The sequence below is a fragment of the Thalassophryne amazonica genome, chromosome 2, assembly GCF_902500255.1.
Source record: "Thalassophryne amazonica chromosome 2, fThaAma1.1, whole genome shotgun sequence".
In the NCBI taxonomy this organism is placed as follows: domain Eukaryota; kingdom Metazoa; phylum Chordata; class Actinopteri; order Batrachoidiformes; family Batrachoididae; genus Thalassophryne; species Thalassophryne amazonica.
In genome coordinates, this window is record NC_047104.1 from 152,684,950 (window position 1) to 152,711,178 (window position 26,229).

At 42.0% G+C, this 26,229-nt stretch overlaps 1 protein-coding gene across 1 annotated transcript; it reads left to right on the forward strand.

Moving 5' to 3' along the window:
* On the forward strand, positions 1-26,229 carry e2f8 (E2F transcription factor 8). The gene is given in 19 exon segments (XM_034159468.1): positions 1-76; positions 2,281-2,531; positions 2,655-2,808; positions 6,349-6,663; positions 13,636-13,797; positions 14,956-15,047; positions 15,049-15,094; positions 15,619-15,822; positions 15,902-15,937; positions 15,940-15,982; positions 17,631-17,752; positions 17,755-17,871; positions 17,874-18,100; positions 18,192-18,434; positions 18,437-18,460; positions 19,156-19,183; positions 19,186-19,287; positions 22,786-23,099; positions 25,938-26,229. Coding segments are annotated over 18 exon segments (2,568 nt in total). The 5' UTR covers positions 1-76; positions 2,281-2,360; the 3' UTR covers positions 26,106-26,229.

A 26,229-nucleotide genomic window follows, 5' to 3' on the forward strand; every position in this document is an offset into this window, starting at 1 on the left:
AAATTCTCATTTTGTCTGAAGGAAACAGACTTTTACCGCGGTTTATCCTCAGCCAGGCGGATATTGTGTATTTTAGGTAAGTACTGAAACATGTGTTGACTTCAAAAGCCTGATTGCTGGTTATTGCTCTTAGATCGGAACGTTTCCTTGATTAATTTGTGGTTTTTGTGTCACTCGTTTTTGTCTTCACTCGTGTGTGATCGGAATGTTAAACTTAGCAATGATCTTTACTTGGCATTTAGATCTGAGTGTAAATCCTCTGGTATTTTATTATTTATTTGTGTATTTGTTTGGGTTTTTTAATGTTTTGTTGGGATCAGACGGCGGGCACTCGCTGTCAGTTTCGCGACAGCAGACGTCGCTTTATGGCAAAACTTTACCCGCCAGAATCGGTCACCTTGGAGACGAGCGACATTCCTCTTTGCGGGGTTTGAGCTGCGTTTATCTCGGTGTATCAAACTTTTAAACTGGCTGTTACTGTGGGGAAAAGTTCCGCGCCAAGCGTTTGAAAAATGTCCACCTGCGCGGGACGGACTTGTCACGACACGGCGCCGCCTAGCTCCGCCTTCCTATTGGCGGGCTTCCTCGCAAAGAGGCGGGGCCTGGCCGTCCGTTGGGCAATTCCATTTGACGGAACGCGCGTCAGTTACCGCCAAAGACAACTCAACGACACGTCACCAAAATCATTGAAAATATTTCCAATAATGTGAAAAAAAAATTCCAATAATGTGACGAAGACGAAGAGTCAGGCTTAAATAAACCCCTTAAAATAAGATGTTATCCTGAGATTAGCATGAGCAAGGTCAGTGTGTTACAGAAAAGTAAATAGAAATAGAAATACAGTGGCTTGTAAAAGTATTCAGCCCCCTTGGTATTTCACGCTTTTAAATTTGTTTATGGCATTTCAAATACAAAAAGTAAATCAGGCTTCTCAAAATAAAAATTTATAAAATTATCTTCCTTAGACTCAAGCTGAAAGTAAATCTCTACAACTTGATATAAATTGATTAAAAATATAAAAGCCAAGATGAGGGATTGCATAAGTAATCAGCCCCTTTTTGTATAATACCTGTAACTAATCAGTTTTATTGCCAGTTTTCTTAAGACAAGTCAGGGGATGGATACATGAACATTTCCAAGTCGCTGAATATGTCTTAGACTTTATTTACATAAATTATAAAGAAATACAAACAGTATGGCACTCTATGGTAAATCTGTGGAGTAGACAGTTCTCAAAAACTGAGTTACTGTGCAAGAAGGAGAAGAGTGAGGAAAGCCACCAAGGCACCCAGACAAGCCAGAAGAGGTTATAAGCTTCTGTGGCTGTGATTGAAGAAATTGTGCACAGTGCAAATTCTGTGTTTTGTATCTCCAGTTATGGTATAGAGGAGGGTCTTCTTTTACTCGAACATCAAATCTAGGCTTGCAACCTAGATGTACCTTCTGACAAATTGTAGCTGAACTTTCAGGTCTTCTTTTTAATAAAACCCTAAAATAAGATAAGACCATTTTTATTCAGTCATCACAAAGGAAATTATTTTGCCACAGTACTGAAACAACAAACAGTTTTTTTTTGTTTTTTTTTTACTACAATAAGTACAACAAATATATGCAAAATGATTGTAAAACATTTGCACAAGATGTTTGACAATATTGCACATAACGCAGAGTAACTGAATAACTCTGTCCATTATGTATTCATCCTGCAGAAGGGGGATGAATTACAGTCTGATTGCCACAGGTAGGAAAGACCTCCTGTGGCCTTCTGTGGGGCACCCCAGTGGCCTCAGTCTACGGCTGAAGGTGCTCTGAAAGGACATTATTGTGGCTTGCAGGGGTGGGAGGTGTTGTCCAGGATGCTGAGCAGTTTCCTCAACATCCTCCTCTCTGGCATCTCCACCACAGGCTCCAGTTCAACCAACAGGACAGAGCCAGCTCTCCTGATGAGCTTTATTGAGTTTGTTCATGTCAGCTGCCTTCAGCCTGCTGCTCCAGCATCCCCAATGTGACTTTAGTAAGCATGGTGAAGAAGTTGACTGATGGACATTGAACAGAGTTTTAAACTGATCCATGTGAACTCTGGGTGGAAAAAGGAAATTAAAAAAAAAAAAAAAACTGTTTCTTGAGATGTGCTAAGGTGGCAAAGACTGATACTGGGGCTTGAATCTGGAATCCTGAATGATTTCAGAGTCAGCAGGTCCTAAACGTTGATCAGGTAGGACCTGTTTGGCTTGTTCAGTCTGATACATCAGCTTTGTTGTGTTCCTTTGTAGTCTCTAGGACGATGCCTTTGCAGCACCCCAGGTTCCAGTAACAGCTCAGACTGAAGTGTTGCGGAGTCAGCGGAGACACAACTTGCCATGGGTCCCCTCACCACACCGAAAAAGGGAAGAGAAGTGGGTTCTTCTGATCCCTGGACACCAACTTCTAACTTGAAAATGCTCATCAGTGCTGCGAGTCCAGACATCAGGAATCGAGAAAAGGAGCTGTGTATGGACATATCTGGTCAGGACGCACCGGGATCAGTACAGGTACCAAAAAATGAACATGATGCACATTTTATGACAGGTGGAGGTGTTCTGAAGAGTACATAGTTTTTTGTTTTGTTTTGTTTTATCTGATTTCTTCCTTTCTTTCTTTCTTTCTTTCTTTAGGACTCTGAAAATGGAGACGAGTCTGAGAAACTAATCAGCAGAAAAGAGAAGAGCCTGGGTTTGCTCTGTCATAGATTCCTTGCTCGCTACCCAGACTACCCAAATCCTGGCCTCAACAACGACATCTGTCTGGACGATGTGGCTACAAAGCTCAGTGAGTCCAGCGTGAAAAATTATCAGGGGGTTACTTTTAATGCTTTTTCTGTATTTGAGGGGATCAGTGGTAAGAAAAGTAATAAAGCTTTGGTTTATAAATTGCTCATGTTGAATCATCTTTGGATAGTTCTGAACATCGTTCAGTCTTAACGTAACACTGTTTGTGATCTACATTTTTATATATCACTACCTTTCTCTCTCACACACACACACACACATATATATATATATATATATATATATATATATACATACGAGGTCTGTGAGAAAAATATCCGACCTTATTTTAAAAAAAAAAAACCATATGGATTTGAATCACGTGTGATTACATCAGCCAAGCTTGAACCCTCGTGGGCATGCGAGAGTTTTTCACACCTGTCGGTGACGTCATTCGCCTGTGAGCACGCCTTGTGGAAGGAGTGGTCCAGCCCCCTCGTCGGAATTCCTTTGTCTGAGAAGTTGCTGAGAGACTGGCGCTGTGCTTGATCAAAATTTTTTCAAAAACTGTGAGGCACATCCAAGTGGACATCATTAGAGAAATTCAGCTGGTTTTCGGTGAAAATTTTAATGGCTGATGAGAGATTTTGGATTGTTTCTATCGCTGTAAGGACTTCCCACGGAGCGGGACGTCACGCAGCACTCGTCATCCTGTTTCAAGCTGAAATCCCCCAAATTTAAGCCTCTGTTGACCCAGGATGTCATGAGAGAACAGAGAACTTTCAGAAGAGGTCGGAATCAGCAGTTTATCCGGACATTCCACTGTTAAAGGAGATTTTTTTAATGAAAGACGTGCGGACGGATTGGCGCGGCGCGCCCGCCACAGGAAAAACACCTCCGTTGGAAGCATTAAGGACAAGTTGGAATATGCCCTGCTGTTAAACAATTTCTCAGATACTCACTCATCTGAAAGCCACCAAAAGCCGCCTGGATTTTACAAATGGTTATCAACACGGAGGTGTTTTTCCTGTGGCGGGTGCGCCGCGCCGGCTGCGAGCCGATGCACCAATCCGTCCGTACGTCTTTCATTAAAAAATCTCCTTTAACAGTGGAATATCCGGATAAACTGCTGATTCCGACCTCTTCTGAAAGTTCTCTGTTCTCTCACGACGTCCTGGGTCAACAGAGGCTTAAATTTGGAGGTTTTCAGCTTGAAACAGGATGACGACGTCGCCTCGGAGTGCTGCGCGACGTCCCGCTCCTTGGAAAGTCCTTACAGCGATAGAAACAATCCAAAATCTCTCATCAGCCGTTAAAATTTACACCGAAAACCAGCTGAATTTCTCAAATGATGTCCACTCGGATGTGCCTCACAGTTTTGGAAAAAAATTTGATCAAGCAGAGCGCCAGTCTCTCAGCAACTTCTGAGACAATGAAAATCCGACGAGGGGGCTGGACCACTCCTCCCACAAGGCGTGCTCACAGGCGAATGACGTCACCGACAGGCGTGAAAAAACTCATGCATGCGCACGAGGGTTCAAGCTTGGCTGATGTAATCACACATGATTCAAATCCATATAGTTTTAAAAAAAATAAAACTGTCGGTTTCTTTTCTAATAGACCGTGTGTGTGTGTATATATATATATATATATATATATATATATATACACAGCAGTGTTCAGAATAATAGTAGTGCTATGTGACTAAAAAGATTAATTCAGGTTTTGAGTATATTTCTTATTGTTACATGGGAAACAAGGTACCAGTAGATTCTCAGAAGTCCAACAAGACCAAGCATTCATGATATGCACACTCTTAAGGCTATGAAATTGGGCTATTAGTAAAAAAAAAGTAGAAAAGGGGGTGTTCACAATAATAGTAGTGTGGCATTCAGTCAGTGAGTTCATCAATTTTGTGGAACAAACAGGTGTGAATCAGGTGTCCCCTATTTAAGGATGAAGCCAGCACCTGTTGAACATGCTTTTCTCTTTGAAAGCCTGAGGAAAACGGGACGTTCAAGACATTGTTCAGAAGAACAGTGTAGTTTCATTAAAAAGTTGATTGGAGAGGGGAAAACTTATACGCAGGTGCAAAAAATTATAGGCTGTTCATCTACAATGATCTCCAATGCTTTAAAATGGACAAAAAAAAAACAGAGACGTGTGGAAGAAAATGGAAAACAACCATCAAAATGGATAGAAGAATAATCAGAATGGCAAAGGCTCACCCATTGATCAGCTCCAGGATGATCAAAGACAGTCTGGAGTTACCTGTAAGTGCTGTGACAATTAGAAGACGCCTGTGCGAAGCTAATTTATTTTCAAGAATCCCCCGCAAAGTCCCTCTGTTAAATAAAAGACATGTGCAGAAGAGGTTACATTTTGCCAAAGAACACATCAACTGGCCTAAAGAGAAATGGAGGAATATTTTGTGGACTGGTGACAGTAAAACTGTTCTTTTTGGGTCCAAGGGCCACAGACAGTTTGTGAGATGATCCCCAAACTCTGAATTCAAGCCACAGTTCACAGTGAAGACAGTGAAGCATGGTGGTGCAAGCATCATGATGTGGGCATATTTCTCCTACTATGGTGTTGGGCCTATATATCGCATACCAGGTATCATGGATCAGTTTGGATATGTCAGAATACTTGAAGAGGTCATGTTGCCTTATGCTGAAGAGGACATGCCCTTGAAATGGGTGTTTCAACAAGACAATCACCCCAAGCACACTAGTAAACGTGCAAAATCTTGGTTCCAAACCAACAAAATTAATGCCTTGCAGATGTGAAGAAATCATGTAAAACTGTGGTTATACAACTAAGTACTAGTTTAGTGATTCACAGGATTGCTAAAAAAGCAGTTTGAACATAATAGTTTTGAGTTTGCAGCGTCAACAGCAGATGCTACTATTGTCAACACCCCCTTTTCTACTTTTTTTTTTTTTTTTTTACTAATAGCCCAGTTTCATAGCCTTAAGAGTGTGCATATCATGAATGCTTGGTCTTGTTGGATTTGTGAGAATCGACTGAATCTACTGGTACCTTGTTTCCATGTAACAATAAGAAATATACTCAAAACCTGGATTAATCTTTTTAGTCACATAGCACTACGATTATTCTGAACACTACTGTATGTGTGTGTGTACACACACTCCACAGGCTCTAGATTGGGTCATGTTTATAAAATAGATAGTTGACATTTTTAAAGGGTGGTAATGAATTATGCAAATTTTTCTATCATGAGTTGGAATGGTGCGTGAGTCCAGAATGTAATTAACAACATTCACTGTTCACTATTGTTAGCTAACCTACTGATGTTACGTTTTGGCAGTGTTCATCCTTGACCCAAAATACATAAGCGTTCCAAGTGGCAACTGTCAGCTCTCCCCGGTTTGTCCGTGATCAAAGCCATACACGCGTGCATGCATACATGTACAGAGGCCACTTGGTTTGTAATATATAGATATATTGTATAATTGCTGCAACTATGTCACTACAAATGTAATAATTTAGGGAAGTGACATTTTATTTACTAGTGATACGCACTTTAAGTGTATTTGTAACTGTCCTCTTTGACTGTGGCTTCCTGTGTTTCTACCAGGCGTGGAGCGGCGGCGTATTTATGATATCATGAACGTACTGGAGAGCCTGCACATGGTGAGCCGCTCTGCCAAGAACCGCTACATGTGGCACGGCCGCACCAAGCTGACCCAGACACTGGCTAAACTGAAGCAGGTGGGTGAGGAGCACCGCTACGGGCAGCAGATGCAGCAGATCCGCCAGCGTCTCCTGGAGCAGGAATTTGACTTGGACGGGGAGGAGAAGGAGAATGAGGAGGTGGCAGAGCTGGAGAGTGGCGAGCAGGGACAGAAGGAGCTGTTCTTCGTGGAGCTCCCGGGAGTAGAGTTTAAAGCCGGTGAGACTTCATCAGAACCTGAGTACTCAAACTCGAATTAGTTTTCAGTTAATTGTTAAATGTTCCAGTTTTGATGGGAATGTTGAAGCTGTACAGAGATTCGGATTTCATAAAAAATCCGAGCTTTATAATGTTGATTTATTTTTGAAACTTGTTGCAAAATTACAGCTTATTATAATGAAGGGAACATATATAGTGTTCAGAATAATAGTAGTGCTAAGTGACTATTAATCCAGGTTTTGAGTATATTTCTTATTGTTACATGTGAAACAAGGTACCAGTAGATTCTCACAAATCCAACAAGACCAAGCATTCATGATATGCACACTCTTAAGGCTATGAAATTGGGCTATTAGTAAAAAAAATAAAGTAGAAAAGGGGGTGTTCACAATAATAATATCTGCTGTTAACGCTGCAAACTCAAAACTATTATGTTCAAACTGCTTTTTTAGCAATCCTGTGAATCACTAAATTAGTATTTAGTTGTATAAACCACAGTTTTTTCATGATTTCTTCACATGTGCGAGGCATTAATTTTGTTGGTTTGGAACCAAGATTTTGCTTGTTTACTAGTGTGCTTGGGGTCATTGTCTTGTTGAAACACCTATTTCAAGGGCATGTCCTCTTCAGCATAAGGCAACATGACCTCTTCAAGTATTTTGACATATCCAAACTGATCCATGATACCTGGTATGTGATATATAGGCCCAACACCATAGTAGGAGAAACATGCCCATATCACCACGCTTCACTGTCTTCACTGTGAACTGTGGCTTGAATTCAGAGTTTGGGGGTCGTCTCACAAACTGTCTGCGGCCCTTGGACCCAAAAAGAACAATTTTACTCTCATCAGTCCACAAAATATTCCTCCATTTGTCTTTAGGCCAGTTGATGTGTTCTTTGGCAACTTGTAACCTCTTCTGCCACGTCTTTTATTTAACAGAGGACTTTGCGGGGATTTCTTGCAATAAATTAGCTTCACACAGGCGTCTTCTAACTGTCACAGCACTTACAGGTAACTCCAGACTGTCTTTGATCATCCTGGAGCTGATCAATGGGTGAGCCTTTGCCATTCTGGTTATTCTTCTATCCATTTTGATGGTTATTTTCTGTTTTCTTCCTGTTTCGTCTCTTCTTTTTTTTTTGTCCATTTTAAAGCATTGATCATTGTAGATGAACAGCCTATAATTTTTTGCACCTGCGTATAAGTTTTCCCCTCTCCAATCAACTTTTTAATCAAACTACACTGTTCGTCTGAACAATGTCTTGAACATCCCATTTTCCTCAGGTTTACAAAGAGAAAAGCATGTTCAACAGGTGCTGGCTTCATCCTTACGTAGGGGACACCTGATTCACACCTGTTTGTTCCACAAAAATTGACGAACTCACTGACTGAATGCCACACTCTATTATTGTGAACACCCCCTTTTCTACTTTTTTTTTTACTAATAGCCCAACTTCATAGCCTTTAAAGATGTGTGCATATCATGAATGCTTGGTCTTGGTGGATTTTTGAGAATCTACTGGTACCTTGTTTCCCATGTAACAATAAGAAATATACTCAAAACCTGGATTAATCTTTTTAGTCACATAGCACTACTATTATTCTGAACACTACTGTACATGGAGGGAATTCCATAATGAATCTTTTAGTGGTATCTGCAGTAGTTACTGCGTGTGCGCATGCTTGAGGTTTTGAAATTACCACAAGTTACCTTTGACCCTCACGTGATGTGCGTTAACGGGGATGCACTCTAACATCCGTACAGTGTCTCGTAAATCACTTCAAATGTGTTATCCGATTTCAAAACCAGCATTTTTAAGTTTAGAAGTGTTTATTTGTACTTAACGTTTACATGAATAACACAATAACACTTTAGGTTTATGTAGAAATAAGCCGTTCTGACTGTTTTCCCACCATCTTAGTTTATTTTATTCAAGAGGGCAGCCAGCTGATGTCATAATGCATCTCTACTCTGATTGGCTGTTGCCAGATGCTTCCCAGCATCCCTTGCACAAGTCAGGGGAAGCCCCCATGTGATCTATAACATCATATCATAGACTGTACGGGTTGCTACCATAAGTAGCTCAAGGCGTATGTTCTTAGAAATTTTCTTCTTCATGGGAACGTTTATAAAACAATTTCTCAACAATGTAATATTGGTCATTTTGGCATTGTCATATTATGAAGCACCTATTTTGAGGGTAATAAATAAAATTATACTGGTGCCAAAGAAAATAAGTTTTTATGACTTGAATCTTAGAAATTTGGAAGGTTGTAAAGTTTTAAATAATTTGTCCCTGGATTCTGATTCACAGCACTTATAATTCCTGTTGTCACCTATAGTAAAATAATTTGGTATTTTTAACAGTTTGGGAAGTTTGTCTCATATTTGACGGCTCTTGCTTGCCTCTACTGGTGGTTGGCTCTACACTGCGGTCTTGTATCACTTCCTGTTCCGGAGCACAGCGGTGTTTTGCTGTATCTGTTAGCTGTTTAATCTGCACAGTTAGATTGATCTAGTTACCTAGATAACGATTTGTTTCACAGTGTAATCTTCACGTGCCTTAACTAAAGCACTCCCTCTGCTGAATCACCTCTAAATTATTTACACATTATTCAGTTTGCGTGTTTTTAGGAATCCGCTAGCTTAGCGCAGCTACTAGCTCTTAGCCGGTTTAGCATGGCGGCTTCTCCTGTCTCTCCTGCACTTTTCTGCTCTGGGTGTGAAATGTTTAGTTATTCCTTGGCCTCCTTTAGCAGTAATGGTACTTGTAATAAGTGTAGCTTATTCGTAGCTTTGGAGGCCAGGCTGGGCGAATTGGAGACTCGGCTCCGCACCGTGGAAAATTCTACACCTAGCCAGGCCCCTGTAGTCGGTGCGGACCAAGGTAGCTTAGCCGCCGTTAGTTTCCCTCTGGCAGATCCCGAGCAGCCGGGAGAGCAGGCCGACTGGGTGACTGTGAGGAGGAAGCGTAGTTCTAAACAGAAGCCCCGTGTACACCGCCAACCCGTTCACATTTCTAACCGTTTTTCCCCACTCGATGACACACCCGCCGAGGATCAAACTCTGGTTATTGGCGACTCTGTTTTGCGAAATGTGAAGTTAGCGACACCAGCAACCATAGTCAATTGTCTTCCGGGGGCCAGAGCAGGCGACATTGAAGGAAATTTGAAACTGCTGGCTAAGGCTAAGCGTAAATTTGGTAAAATTGTAATTCACGTCGGCAGTAATGACACCCGGTTACGCCAATCGGAGGTCACTAAAATTAACATTGAATCGGTGTGTAACTTTGCAAAAACAATGTCGGACTCTGTAGTTTTCTCTGGGCCCCTCCCCAATCGGACCGGGAGTGACATGTTTAGCCGCATGTTCTCCTTGAATGCTGGCTGTCTGAGTGGTGTCCAAAAAAATGAGGTGGGCTTCATAGATAATTGGCAAAGCTTCTGGGGAAAAACTGGTCTTGTTAGGAGAGATGGCATCCATCCCACTTTGGATGGAGCAGCTCTCATTTCTAGAAACTGGCCAATTTTCTTAAATCCTCCAAACCGTGACTATCCAGGGTTGGGACCAGGAAGCAGAGTTGTAGTCCTTACACACCTCTCTGCAGCTTCTCTCCCCTGCCATCCCCCTCATTACCCCATCCCCGTAGAGACGGTGCCTGCTCCCAGACCACCAATAACCAGCAAAAATCTATTTAAGCATAAAAATTCAAAAGAAAAAATAATATAGCACCTTCAACTGCACCACTGACTAAAACAGTCAAATGTGGTCTATTAAACATTAGAGTCTCTCTCTTCTAAGTCCCTGTTAGTAAATGATATAATAATATGATCAACATAGTGATTTATTCTGCCTTACAGAAACCTGGTTACAGCGGATGAATATGTTAGTTTAAAGAGTCAACACCCCCGAGTCACACTACACTGCCAGAATGCTCGTAGCACGAGCCGGGGCGGAGGATTAGCAGCAATCTTCCATTCCAGCTTATTAATTAATCAAAACCCAGACAGAGCTTTAATTCATTGAAAGCTTGACTTAGTCTTGTCCATCCAAATTGGAAGTCCCAAAAAACAGTTTTATTATTATCTATCGTCCACCTGGTCGTTACTGTGAGTTTCTTCTCTGTGAATTTCAGACCTTTAATCATATCTTAGATCTTGTTCTGACTTATGGTATGGAAATTGAAGACTTAACAGTATTCCCTGAAAACTCCCATCTGTCTGATCATTTCTTAATAACATTTACATTACTCTGATGGATACCCAGCAGTGGGGAATAAGTTGCATTACACTAGAAGTCTTTCAGAAAGCGCTGTAACTAGGTTTAAGGATATGATCTCCTTCTTTATGTTCTCTAATGTCATATACAAACACAGTGCAGAGTAGCTACGTAAACTCTGTAAGTGAGATAGAGTATCTTGTCAATAGTTTTACATCCTCATTGAAGATAACTTTGGATGCTGTAGCTCCTCTGAAAAAGAGAGCTTTAAATCAGAAGTGTCTGACTCCGTGGTATAACTCACAAACTCGCAGCTTAAAGCAGATAACCCGTACGTTGGAGAGGAAATGGTGTCTCACTAATTTAGAAGATCTTCACTTAGCCTGGAAAAAGAGTCTGTTGCCCTATAAAAAAGCCCTCCGTAAAGCTAGGACATCTTTCTACTCATCACTAATTGAAGAAAATAAGAACAACCCCAGGTTTCTTTTCAGCACTGTAGCCAGGCTGACAAAGAGTCAGAGCTCTATTGAGCCGAGTATTCCTTTAACTTTAACTAGTAATGACTTCATGACTTTCTTTGCTAATAAAATTTTAACTATTAGAGAAAAAATTACTCATAACCATCCCAAAGACGTATCGTTATCTTTGGCTGCTTTCAGTGATGCCGGTATTTGGTTAGACTCTTTCTCTCAGATTGTTCTGTCTGAGTTATTTTCATTAGTTACTTAATCCAAACCATCAACATGTCTATTAGACCCCATTCCTACCAGGCTGCTCAAGGAAGCCCTACCATTATTTAATGCTTCGATCTTAATTATGATCAATCTATCTTTATTAGTTGGCTATGTACCACAGGCTTTTAAGGTGGCAGTAATTAAACCATTACTTAAAAGCCATCACTTGACCCAGCTATCTTAGCTAATTATAGGCCAATCTCCAACCTTCCTTTTCTCTCAAAAATTCTTGAAAGGGTAGTTGTAAAACACGTTAACTGATCATCTGCAGAGGAATTGTCTATTTGAAGAGTTCAGTCAGGTTTTAAGAATTCATCATAGTACAGAAACAGCATTAGTGAAGGTTACAAATGATCTTCTTATGGCCTCAGACAGTGGACTCCTCTCTGTGCTTGTTCTGTTAGACCTCAGTGCTGCCTTTGATACTGTTGACCATAAAATTTTATTACAGAGATTAGAGCATGCCATAGGTATTAAGAGGCACTGCGCTGCTGTGGTTTGAATCATATTTATCTAATAGATTACAATTGTTCATGTAAATGGGGAATCTTCTTCACAGACTAAAGTTATTATGGAGTTCCACAAGGTTCTGTGCTAGGACCAATTTATTCACTTTATACATGCTTCCTTAGGCAGTATTATTAGACGGTATTGCTTAAACTTTCATTGTTACGCAGATGATGCCCAGCTTTATCTATCCATGAAGCCAGAGGACACACACCAATTAGCTAAAACTGCAGGATTGTCTTACAGACATAAAGACATGGATGGCCTCTAATTTCCTGCTGTTAAACTCAGATAAAACTGAAGTTATTGTCCTTGGCCCCACAATCTTAGAAACATGGTGTCTAACCAGATCCTTACTCTGGATGGCATTACCCTGACCTCTAGTAATACTGTGAGAAATCTTGGAGTCATTTTTGATCAGGATATGTCATTCAATGCGCATATTAAACAAATATGTAGGACTGCTTTTTGCATTTACGCAGTATCTCTAAAATTAGAAAGGTCTTGTCTCAGAGTGATGCTGAAAAACTAATTCATGCATTTATTTCTTCTAGGCTGGACTATTGTAATTCATTATTATCAGGTTGTCCTAAAAGTTCCCTGAAAAGCCTTCAGTTAATTCAAATGCTGCAGCTAGAGTACTAAACGGGGACTAGAAGGAGAGAGCATATCTCACCCATATTGGCCTCTCTTCCTTGGCTTCGTGTTAATTCTAGAATAGAATTTAAAATTCTTCTTCTTACTTATAAGGTTTTGAATAATCAGGTCTCATCTTATCTTAGGGACCTCATAATACCATATCACCCCAATAGAGCGCTTCGCTCTCAGACTGCAGGCTTACTTGTAGTTCCTAGGGTTTGTAAGAGTAGAATGGGAGGCAGAGCCTTCAGCTTTCAGGCTCCTCTTCTGTGGAACCAGCTTCCAATTCGGATCAGGGAGACAGACACCCTCTCTACTTTTAAGATTAGCCTTAAAACTTTCCTTTTTGCTAAAGCTTATAGTTAGGGTTGGATCAGGTGACCCTGAACAGCCCTTAGTTATGCTGCTATAGACTTAGACTGCTGGGGGGTTCCCATGATGCACTGAGTTTTCTTTCTCTTTTGCTCTGTATGCACCACTCTGCATTAATCATTAGTGGATCGATCTCTGCTCCCCTCCACAGCATGTCTTTTCCTGGTTCTCCTCCCTCAGCCCCAACCAGTCCAGCAGAAGACGGCCCCTCCCTGAGCCTGGTTCTGCTGGAGGTTTCTTCTTCTGTTAAAAGGGAGTTTTTCCTTCCCACTGTTGCCAAGTGCTTGCTCACAGGGGGGTCGTTTTGAACCGTTGGGGTTTTTACGTAATTATTGTATGGCCTTGCCTACAATATAAGCGCCTTGGGGCAACTGTTTGTTGTGATTTGGCGCTATATAAATAAAATTGATTGAGTGATATTTTCTGATATTTCAAGCTGATGTCTTTCAGTTGCTGGTTTTATTTTCCTGATGGTCTCATCCCATTTGTTGTTCCAGCTTCTGTGAACAGTCGGAAGGACAAATCTTTGAGGGTGATGAGCCAGAAGTTCATCATGTTGTTCCTGGTGTCTTGTCCTCGTGTTGTCAGTTTGGACGTGGCCGCCAAGATCCTGATTGGCGAAGATCAGGTCGCAGATCAAGACAAGAACAAGTTCAAGAGTAAGTGACTCTCAGCTACACTGTGTCAAAGATGATTACGCTTTGTTCTCAAACATGCATTGACTTGGAAAAACTTCCTCTGGCCCGGTAACTGTGCCACATTTTGTATATTTGGCGAGAATTTGATGCCAGCTGCACTGTTTGAACAGAACTAACGGGGGAAAGCAGAGCAGTGTGTGGACACTTCTGCTGTTGTCCAATTCCCTTTGTGGGTAATACTGAACAAAAATCTGCTTCTGAAAACATTCTAACGTAACATGAAAGCTGTGGCAGCTGCAATAGAAGAGTGTGGTAACAAGCTTTTATTGTAAAAGTTAGCAGACTAAAACTTTATTCTGACAAGATTAGTTTCACATGGGGTGATGGGGGTTTGGCAAGTACCATTTATTTTTTTTGTGTCCTGTAACAGTGATGATTCTGGAGACTTTTACCTTCTGTAAAAGTGTGGGGGCGCGTAAGAGACATTGCTTAGTTCCTGCCTAACGTCTCCTTTTCCTCTTATATAGTGACAAATCACAACATAAGTTGCCCAAGGTGCTTCTCAAAGTACAACAAAGAACTGTCAAACATGCCAGACCGGAGATGATGCAGGTAAGAGTCGCGTCCAAACAATCAAGCAGCAAACGGCATGTACCTCTTGAAGCCAGAAATACACTAGGGATCATCCCTGAGTTCAAAGTTCTGATCCCTGTAACACATCACAAGTCCCAGTCCCTAGAGAACCCCACAGGTCGCCAGCAGGTCCCACAGTTTCAAGTCCCTTCAAGTCCTCAGTGAAGGCGTGGCTTGTCCCAAAGATCTGCTCGTTCCAAACAGTGGTTTGTCATCTGAATGGTCACTCCAGCGTACAATCAAGGCCGTCCCTCTCAGCAGTAAATCTCCTGGGTTGTTGTGGTCATCTGCAGACTTGTCATCCGCTGAGCCCTCGGTCAGAGAAAAAGAATCAGCTGGAACCAACAACACACAGCAACACGATATCACAACACCTGTGTGCCCGATTGCGTTCACTTTCATTTCTGTAGAGTTTCTAATATATCTGTCTCGGTAGGTTTGTCAGGCGGCACTCTGATGTGTTTTATTTTAGCAGGAAATGCTGGAATATGGGACTGTTTCCACTGGCTGTAGGTTAACTGACTGTTTGAGTGTGTGTGTGTGCAGCTAAAGTGCGGCGGCTCTACGATATCGCTAATGTGCTTCGAAGCCTGAAGCTCATTGAGAAGGTCCATGTGACAGAGGAGAGGGGGAAGAAGCCCGGCTTTTAAATGGGTGGGACCTGAAGAATTCCCAGAAGTCAAAGGTACAGTTAGATAATGTTTTCACATTTAGGAAAATGATCAGAACTGAAACGTAGTTATTTGGTTTGAAATCATATTAGTGGTTAAAATCCTGTGTTAGATGTGAAATGGTACAACCCCAAATCAGAAAAAGTTGGGACGATATGGACAATGCAAAAAAAAAAAAAACTAAAATAAAACACAGTGATCCTCGTTAACTTCTGTTTAACTGCAGACAGTATGAACCCACGATATTCATGTTTTGTGTGGTCAAGACCTTCAACACATTCCAAAAAAAGTTGGACAGTTAAACAGAAGTCACAGTAGTTAAGACAAAATAATGATCTAATATACAGCTGAATTAGTTGGGGCATCTTGTGAGTTTGCCTGCTGGTCGTCCTTAAATTTATTTTCATTTTTCGCCATACACTCTGAACGTTGTCAGAGGAGTTCGTATTCTGTTGTGCTGTTCTGCTGTGTGTGCTTCTAACAGGTATTCAGTCCCGTCCAAACACACACAGAGATTAAGGTTCCACTCTCCTTTCAGACTGCATGAGCTCCCCGTCTGCACAGAGAAGCGCACTGGAGCCTCGTGCCTCCGCAGAGAACTGTGCCAAAAACCTCTTTTCATCGCCTGCAGCTAAACGCAGCTTTACCCGACACCCCTCCCTCATAAAGCTGGGCCAAGAGCATCCAAGACGACGCCGCAAGATTAACTCCGCCCCCAGCAGCCCCGTCAAGACGGGCCTGGGTCAGTACAGCCAACACTGTGTCCGTTAAACTCCCTGTTTGTGAGCGATATTGTTACTTTGCTGTCTTTTTCTCCTCAGGTGATTTATCGAACACTGATGTCGCGAACAAAATGGCCCACTTGCTGCTATTTGTCAGATTGAGCTCGACCAGGAGTCTGAGTAAGTTTGTCTTCACTGCCCTCTGGTGTCGTGCCCTGTGTGTCTGCCGGTCAAAATGTTGACAGAAGGTGGTCACATCATAAACACAGTGAGCGTGTCTCATTGCTGCACTGTAAAATGTAGGGATGTCCCGATCAGGTGTTTGTTTTTTTTTTTGTTTTTTGTTTTGGTTTTGTTTTTTTTGGCCCCGATCCGATTCCAAGTCATCTGATTTTGAGTATCTGCCGATACTGTCTCGATCCGATACTTTAAAAAACTGAATGAAGAATAAACAAATGCTAAATATATAATATTTTCATTTTAATCACCTTATTTTATTATTTATCACTTCAACAGTGCACTTCTCCTTGAGGTAGCTTGAACAATCAAGTAATAATCTACCAGACTTAAAAAATGTACAAATTTCCATGTTATTTTATTTGTCTAAAAATAAATGTCCGAGGTTCCTTATGTTAAACAAGAAATTATCTAATCTGAAATAACAGGTGGTTTTAATTTATAGATGAAAGGTTTCTAAGACCCATTTATTGATTTATTTAGCTATTTTAATTACAAGTGTTCTAAACTTTTTTTAAACTAATCAGAAATTTTGAGGTAACAAACAACAACAACAAAAACATTTCTAAGGATTTTTCTTCAGAAAACTGCTCTATAAATGAGCAGTCCTGTGACACGTTCTGTTTTGTACAGATCAGTGGTTTCTGCACCAATCTGTTTTGTAGAGATCAGTGGTTTCGGCCACTAGTCTTCCGTGTTTTGGCCCGACGCGTCGTTCCTATTGGACAGTGCTAAGCTCCGTCACAGCTCAGAGCATCGAAAGTTGGACTGGTTGAACTTATGTTTTTTCTTTTTTCAATAAAAAAAAAGATTGGGTTGAACTTTAACCTGCGTCAGCCTGCCAACAAGCGGCAATCCGTGCTCCCGTCAGAAGCGTCGCTTTAGTTCGGCTTTTGCCGCAACGCTTCTGACGCCTCTAAAAAGCAACACGTCTCATTGAAAATAATGCTTTTTAGACCGATTCTTGACACCTCTGAAGCTTCAGACACGTGAAAGGCCATTAATCTGCAATAATGAGCTGAAATAGCGCTGATCAAAATAACGAGGATAAAATATATATCAGATTCCTGATCGGGATGCACTGTCCGATTTCGATCAAGTCTGAAACCACATGATCGGGCCAGATTTCCGATCACGTGATCGGATCGGGACATCCCTAGTAAAATGTACTTTAAACAACGATTTGGCCATCGTTATGCTTCAAGGTTCTTGAAATGGAGCACTATCTCCACCTACTAAACATTTACCATTAATGCGGGTATAATAGATTTTCACCAAGAGCTCTCGATTTAATTTATTTCTAGTCACCTCAATTAAAGTAGTGCTGCTGTGTCATGGTATGCGAATTTTTACTTTGCATATGAGGGTGTTTTTCTGTGATTTTTGAAATACAGTAGTCAATCTCTGTGTGTGTTGAGGGGTTGAAAAATCAGGTAAAATTAGGTTGTAATTTTGCTTAATTATTAGTGTTTGGCATTTTTTCTTTTCTACATGTGTCACAGAGGTCTAATTGTTTCCTGTTTGGGTTTCTGTCCACTCTTCACCCTGTGGTCTGTGAAGGTTGACTCTGATTTAGCTGCGTCTCTTCCAGGACTGGAGGTGATGATTGTCAGTCTGCTGACACCGACAAAGCAGCAGGCCACGAGGAAAGCACTGAACACTAACGGTCCAACGCCACCATCACGTGCAGCCTTACTCGTCCAACCCAGGACTCTGAGTCAACACTATGGTCTGCCCTACCCCCTCCCAGTCTAAAACCAGAGTTTCCTACATCCCTGCACAATGCCCCCCCCTCATCCCAGTGCTGGTACCTCACAAGCGAGGAGGCGGCCCTTCACCATGTATTTGCCCTCGTCCTCAATCAGAAACCCTCTGGCCAGACCGCAGCCAACCAGCCTGGCTGTGCGCTCCATGACCTTTGAAGATAAGACTGGGCAGAGCCCAACGGCCAACAGTCAGCCTGTCTCCCAGGCGCCAGATGTCAGCCAATCAGTGCCCAAAAGGATGTCCAGAGAGTCTGTCTGTGAGACCAGCCCTCCAAAGTCAGGAAGACAGACCCCAGCTCAAAGTACTTTGCTGCTTCCACACAACCACACAAAGCAGACTTGCATCACAAGATTGTTTAACACACAGCATTTTCTCCTTTCTGTAGGACACGTCTCCAAAGCTCAGTCATGTCCTTCAGGCTCACCCGAGGCCCCGTCATGGTATCTTACTCTCCACTCGACCCTCCAATCGGGCACTCCATCTGGACCCGGAGTTTGTCAACACCCCAGGCAGCGCTTGTGGCCCAAGAGGCTCTGGGCAGAGCATGGAGACCTTCATGGACAAGGAGGACAGGGTGGCAAATTCCGACAGTGAAGCTGGTTTAACACCAGTCAGAACTGTGCCTCTCCACCACGGGGACAGCTCCGCACCGAGGTAAACGCACTGTTTCACTTGACAGCACAATAACTTCTGAGGGACAGATACTGTCGGGAGTGTTTTCTGGATATGAACCAGTTTCTTTTTTTTTTCTCTCTCTTTTTTTTTTTTCTCTCTCAAACCATTGAAATGTCCCAGAAAATGGAAGTCAGTCCTCTGTGTTGGGATTGTTTTAAGCTCAAAAATGTTCAAGATACTGAAACTCCTTACCAAGCTACAAGTTACACTCACTACGCTAGCTTCTCATGTGCAGCTGTCACAGTTGCTCGGCGATGAGGGGTAAGGACAGGGTAAGCCATTCAACGCAAACACAAATGCTCCGTGAGACAGACCGTCATTTCAAAACCGTTTGTTTGGCCTCCACATTCTCAGAAGACCAGATCTTTGTAGAACGCACCTTCACAGGACGTGTCACCTGAATGGAGACACGACATCAGAATGAGCTTTATTTGAATCCCTGTCTGGACTCGTGGATGATAGAGGACGACAACTGTTAACTACATGTAACTTTGTTTCCCCTCTTTGGTGTAATAGCAAACACACCATGAGCTAAAGTCCATCATGACATCATTTTGTTTCTTTGGCTGTAGTTACCTTGCAGAAGAGCACTTGAGGGATTTTGTTCAAAGACTTTGCACATTTTGTTGGATCAGCAGCACTTTGCCTGACAGTTTATTTCTCTGTCTGCTCAGACTTTAGTGCCAGCAGGATATCTGATCCCAATTCCCAGCAGCCTCTCATCAGCTTCAAGGAAGGTCAGGAGTCAGGTGGAGAAAACATCAAGAGTTCAACTCCTGCTTACATCTATCACACACCAACTGCAGGTAAATGGTGTTTTATTAAAGTGAAAAATTGACACCAACATTCAAAATTTTTATTTTCTTACATTTTAAAGCAGCAGTTTCTTGAATTTGCTTCCTTATTTTAATGGCATTAATTTATTTTCTTCAAGCCTGTCATAGTACAGGGTCATTGTATTCTCTGTACAGGACTTCAGGCAGGTCAGTCCAGGACCTGGACCCCCTCTTCTTGTGCAGTTGTGCCTTTGTAGTGTGCAGAATCATCATGGTGAAAAATGCATGGATGTCCTTGAGAAGATTTCATCTTGAGGGCAGCATATGTTGCTCTAAAATCTCACTGTACTTCTGCATTAATGCTGCCGTCACAGAAGTATTAATTTCCAACACAACCCCACATCGTGACAGACCCTGGCTTTTGTTGAAGATAACAGTCTTGGTCCTGAGCAATCGCTTCCATTTCTTTCAAACGATATTTGGAATACTGATTTGTGTGACTACAGTACACTTTTGTCAACGCTGATTCTGATCCAGTTTAACATTAGGCTTCTCTTTGCACAGTCATGTTTAAGTGTCATTTGTGAATGTGACTCCTCATTGTAGTGCTTGACAAATGTTTCCCAAAGTAGATTCAGCAACTTTATTGAACCTCAGACAAAAATATAGCAATTAATCCACAATTATTACTCATAATAATGAACATAATAATGGCAAACATTAGAATTAAAAGTGATGCAACAAAGACACGCGCATCCAAAACATGTAAAAGGCGTGCTGGATCAAGAAAAATTGCACCAAAAATAGAAACCGAATGATCCGCACAACCACAGTGCCCCGATAGGGGGAAAAAAAGCTTTATTTAACAAAACGTAGAATTTAGGGCAAACTCTTCATCTGACGAAGGGCAGTTTTGTTAAAGCTTTTTTGTATCGGAGCAGTGTGGTTGTGCGGATCATTCGGTTTCTATTTTTGACACATTAGAATTAAAACAACAGCGCATTTGATTGTTTATGTACACGAAACTTTGAAACAGTCAGTCGTCCAAATTGAGGCAATGTGAGCTTCATGCTGTGCAAACAAGCTTGGGGGTGGAGGTGGGGTGCAGCACGGCCTCCCGGAGGGGGAAGGGAGTGGCAAGTGCGGAGGACGGGGTTGGGGGGACAGAAACACAAGGAAGGGTGGGGGGGGGGGTGCGTCCTTGTGTGCTGGTGGTTCATATCAGTTCCTGTCTGTGTGAGTGTAGAGTCTGGGGGAGGGCAGATGAGAAAGAAAGCCGTGTGCGTCACCAGGGCCGTTGAAATCTTTTGGAGGAAACACATGCAGGGCATTTTGACCTTTGGTAGAAGGGGCTCAAAATAGTACGTGCATGTGCTAGTTTGTGCATGTATATTATTCGAGCGGTGCACGGAATTTTATACGGCACTAGCACTGGTGCAAGTAACTTTATCCACTTTTATCAACTATAAGCACCAGTAGAATGAACCAATAAAGGAATAAATAAGGACAAAACAATTTTCAGTGTGTTGTCTTCATCTTCCCTGTGTTTTATGACTCTCACACACGGAGCGAGTTGCTGTGCTCTATTTGTTGTGTTGCCGCGCACATGTAAACAAAGAAAGAAAAAACTGGCTGCCGCTGTGGTTCCCTCTCTCTCTCTCCCACTCAAACTCTGTAGTCATTGTGTTATAAACTAGTCACCATTTGTTTTATTATATATGTGTAGTTAATAAAATTATCTTCATGGACGATTAGTTCGCATGCGCATGTAAAAAAAAAAAAAAAAAACTGTCTGCTGCTGCAGTTCCTTTACGGAACCCGGGAGAGGTCACTTAAAGTGATTTTTTTTTTTTCTTGCCATGATAATTTGTGCGCACGTTTTCCTTTAATTGAGCCCACAAATTAATAAAACGTGCGCACAATATAATAAAACGTGCGCACATTTTCCTGGCCGTGATCATTCATGCGCATGTGCAGGTGTCAAGACAATATTGAGTGCACGTTTTACAAACTGGCCACATTAAGTAGATTGTGTCCTTGTGTCACTCAAACGATGCTTAAAACGTGCGCACAATATAATAAAACGTGCGCACATTCTCTCCACATGCAAAACATTTTGTGATGACACTTCCAGGGCTCCATAGTTCCTCGCTCTCTCTCCCCCTCAAACTCTGTCATAATTGTGTTATAAACCAGTCACCATTTGTTTTATTATACATCTGTGTTGTTAATAAATAAAATAATCTTCACGGACGCGTGAGAAAAAAAAAACTGTCTGCTGCTGCTGCTGCTCTCCCCTCAAACTCTACCCAGACAGGAAGAGTGTGACACATCAGAGGAGGAGTTTTAAGGTTGATATAAGACTGACTTTTGGTTGTGCAAGTAACTTTTTTTTTTTTTTTTTTTTTTTTTTTTTGGTGAAAGTAATTTCTTTGTTACTAGCACCAGTGCAAGTAGGTTAAAAAAAATATTTCGACCCCTAGTAGCTGATAAGACTGCCGTGTTTGGGTTAGGCAGAGAAGCACAAGGCCAAACACTGCTTCTCTTAACTGTTCGATCCAATTGTGTAAATGAATATTCACTTGTTTACAACATCAATGCCTTTGCAGGGCAGACAGCTGCTCCAAGATGCATTTCAACTTGCGTTTCAGTTCAAGAGTCAACAGGCTGTATAGTCTGAGACTGTATAGCCTTGCCAACCTCGATAATCATGACAGACAGACGTGGGGTTATGGTTTTGGTGGCAGCCATCTTGCCAATTTTCCAGTAGACCAGGGCAACGCATAATCCTGACAGCAGAAGCCCAACTACCATAAAGACGAATAAGAATAAATCCTCGACATCTTCCATGAAGAGTGGTGCCAAGCACGCCACGCACCACTCCTTCCAGGCGTCGAGAACGTAGCCCACAGGATAGGTGTCAATAGCGTTGAGAGACCAGCTGATCAATTCCACGGTTATCCCGAATGTAATTTGAAGAATTCAGTCTGGTGAAGTTGGGACTTTGAAGGTTGGAGACGGAGATAGAGGAGGATGATGAGGGAGGAGGAGATGCGACCACCCTCGCCGGAGTCCCAAGCTGAAGTAATAATAGTAATTACCCTTGTGGTTATATCAGCTATTGATGAATAACAGTTCTTGATGCAGTGCTGTCTGAGGGATTGGGGATCACTGGTTTTCTTCTCAGGCTTGTGGCCTTGCCTTTTATGCACTGGAATTCCTGCAGATTCCTTGAATTCTTTAATATTATGCACTGTGACAAGAAACACAAATTGCTTCCATTCTTTCTTTTTGTTTTTAAACATTTCAATAACTTTCTCACACATTTCTTTGCTCCTCAGAGACTCTGCCTTTCATGGATGCTGCTTTGGTACCAAATTATGACTCCACTCACCTGTTCATGTCAGATGTTTGAAATATCAGTATTTAATTGCTTTTACTTTATTCCTGGCCCAAAATTGCCCTCGTCCTTGTCCTCATATTTGAAAACATGTAATTAGTGTAAAGTACTGTGATTTCTCTCCACAGGCTCCAGACCAGCTGCCACTCAAGAGGCCACACCCACCAACCTTCATCTACACAGGCTGGTCGCCGTCTCGCCTCATTCCACACAGCAGGCCCACCGCATCCACAGTCCCAGTCCTGCCATCGTTAACTTCACCCTGCAGAACATGGGCCTGATCCCAGGCTCAACCCCCAACACCCCAGAGGGTCCCGCCGGCTTGTCCAGCCCCCTGCAGGGGGCGCTGTCTCTGCAGCAGAGAGGAATGGTCTTCATCAGGCCAGCGTCCCCTGTCCAGGCCACGCCTGCGCAGTCACTGGCCCTCCTCAGTGTGCAGCAGGTATCAGCCCCACGCTCCGCAGCTTCACCGCTTCCTCACCAAACACCAAAATACTCCTGATTGAAGTCGATCCCCTTTAATGGCGAATTATATCGACATGAAGAGAATCTCTAGTTGGAAAGATTTGCTGCCTGAATGCTAAAATGATTGTCCTGTTAATAAGAATGTTTTGGTTTGTCTGACATCGGATTGAGCCTCAGTCTGAATCTGGAGCTGGAGACTGTTTTGTCCCTGTCTTCTCCTAAACATACTGTTTTTCCCTCGATTACGTGGGCTTTATTTCAATGTTATCATGTTTTAAGGGGATTCTCGTACCCTGACACACACAGGAAGTGCTACCAAAGCCCGGGGCTGCTGTGTATGATTAGATTTCAAAGCAATTTTTGGAAAAGTTTTTTCTTTAAATCCCAACAGCAATCATAGAATCAAGTACAACCCCTGGCAAAAATTATGGAATCACCGGCCTCGGAGGATGTTCATTCAGTTGCTTAATTTTGTAGAAAAAAAGCAGATCACAGACATGACACAAAACTAAAGTCATTTCAAATGGCAACTTTCTGGCTTTAAGAAACACTATAAGAAATCAGGAAAAAAATTGTGGCAGTCAGTAACGGTTACTTTTTTAGACCAAGCAGAGGGAAAAAATATGGAATCACTCAATTCTGAGGAATAAATTATGGAATCATGAAAAACAAAAGAACGCTCCAACACATCACTAGTATTTTGTTGCACCACCTCTGGCTTTTATAACAGCTTGCAGTCTCTGAGGCATGGACTTAATGAGTGACAAACAGTACTCTTCATCAATCTGGCTCCAACTTTCTCTGATTGCTGTTGCCAGATCAGCTTTGCAGGTTGGAGCCTTGTCATGGACCATTTTCTTCAACTTCCACCAAAGATTTTCAATTGGATTAAGATCCGGACTATTTGCAGGCCATGACATTGACCCTATGTGTCTTCGCAAGGAATGTTTTCACAGTTTTTGCTCTATGACAAGATGCATTATCTTGAAAAATGATCATCATCCCCAAACATCCTTTCAATTGATGGGATAAGAAAAGTGTCCAAAATATCAACGTAAACTTGTGCATTTATTGATGTAATGACAGCCATCTCCCCAGTGCCTTTACCTGACATGCAGCCCCATATCATCAATGACTGTGGAAATTTACACATTCTCTTCAGGCAGTCATCTTTATAAATCTCATTGGAACGGCACCAAACAAAAGTTCCAGCATCATCACCTCGCCCAATGCAGATTCGAGATTCATCGCTGAATATGACTTTCATCCAGTCATCCACAGTCCATGATTGCTTTTCCTTAGCCCATTGTAACATTGTTTTTTTTCTGTTTAGGTGCTAATGATGGCTTTCATTTAGTTTTTCTGTATGTAAATCCCATTTCCTTTAGGCGGTTTCTTACAGTTCGGTCACAGACGTTGACTCCATTTTCCTCCCATTCGTTCCTCATTTGTTTTGTTGTGCATTTTCGTTTTTTCAGACATATTGCTTTAAGTTTTCTGTCTTGACGCTTTGATGTCTTCCTTGGTCTACCAGTATGTTTGCCTTTAACAACCTTCCCATGTTGTTTGTATTTGGTCCAGAGTTTAGACACAGCTGACTGTGAACAACCAACATCTTTTGCAACACTGCGTGATGATTTATCTTAAGAGTTTGATGATCCTCTCCTTTGTTTCAATTGACATGTCTTGTGTTGGAGCCATGATTCATGTCAGTCCACTTGGTGCAACAGCTCTCCAAGGTGTGATCACTCCTTTTTAGATGCAAACTAACGAGCAGATCTGATTTGATGCAGGTGTTAGTTTTGGGGATGAAAATTTACAGGGTGATTCCATAATTTATTCCTCAGAATTGAGTGAGTCCATATTTTTTTCCTCTGCTTGGTCTAAAAAAGTAACCGTTACTGACTGCCACAATTTTTTTTTCCTGATTTCTTATAGTGTTTCTTAAAGCTAGAAAGTTGCCATTTAAAATGACTTTAGTTTTGTGTCATGTCTGTGATCTGCTTTTTTCTACAAAATTAAACAACTGAATGAACATCATCCGAGGCCGGTGATTCCATAATTATTGCCAGGGTTGTACTTCAAATCAAAATCCAAAAACCGTCTGTTTTTGGATTATATACAACACACCACAGGACCAGAAGCATTTAGGGATAAGTCCTGGCTCCATCTGAAAACAGTTTGACATGTGATATGAACACTTATTTACACCACAAATAAAAGTCTTCACTTTTATCTTCACCCTCTGTCAGGATGTTAAAGGCTTCTCTGAAAGCAGACTCATTCTGTTGTTTCATAAAGGGCTAAGAAAGAATCTAAATAGATTTGCTGGGTATCATGGCTGATCACACAAAATCGTCTCCTCCATTCATGTCATTTTAAAACGTGCTGAGCGGCACATTGTGGTGGAGCGCATGCATGCACAGTTTGTTCAGCTGAATACAAAATGCAATTAAAAGGAAAATTTGTATGCACAAGTTCAGAACAGATGCCACATGCCATGTTTTCTGTTGTTAGTGTCAGGAAATTAGCAGTGAAACAAAAGGTGAATTATTCTGACTCGAGTACAAAGTGCATTAATGCAGCACAGCCGGTGTGCACGCTCATCAAAGCCGAAAGTCGACGCTACGAGTATGATTGTTTCATTTTAACTTCGCTGTGGTGGTACACAGAAACAAAATAACAAAAATAACCATGTGGCTGTCCAAGTATTTCTGCATTTTCTGTTGAATCCTGTAACTTACTGTCATGATTAAAGGCTGGAAAAATAAAATACAACAGCTGGTTGACGTTGTCTTGTGTCCTCTTGTCGTAGCCTCTGATGACCACCCCCAAAGGCACAGCCCTCCCCCAGCACAGCTTCTTCCACACACCCGTCTCCCTCTCGCCTCTGGCTGCCGTGGTAACCAGCAGGGGCACCACCTCCACCAAAATGGTTTACATCCCTCAGAGGAAGCTGGACGTGAGCACTGAGGACTCCTGAACCTGAGCGGGAGCCCGGACACAGCTGATTACCTCTGAACGTTTCGCCGCGGTGACACCGTTTCACTCTCAGATCATTTCATCACGTTGTTGTGAACAGAGAAAGGTTTATATTGTGGTTTTTT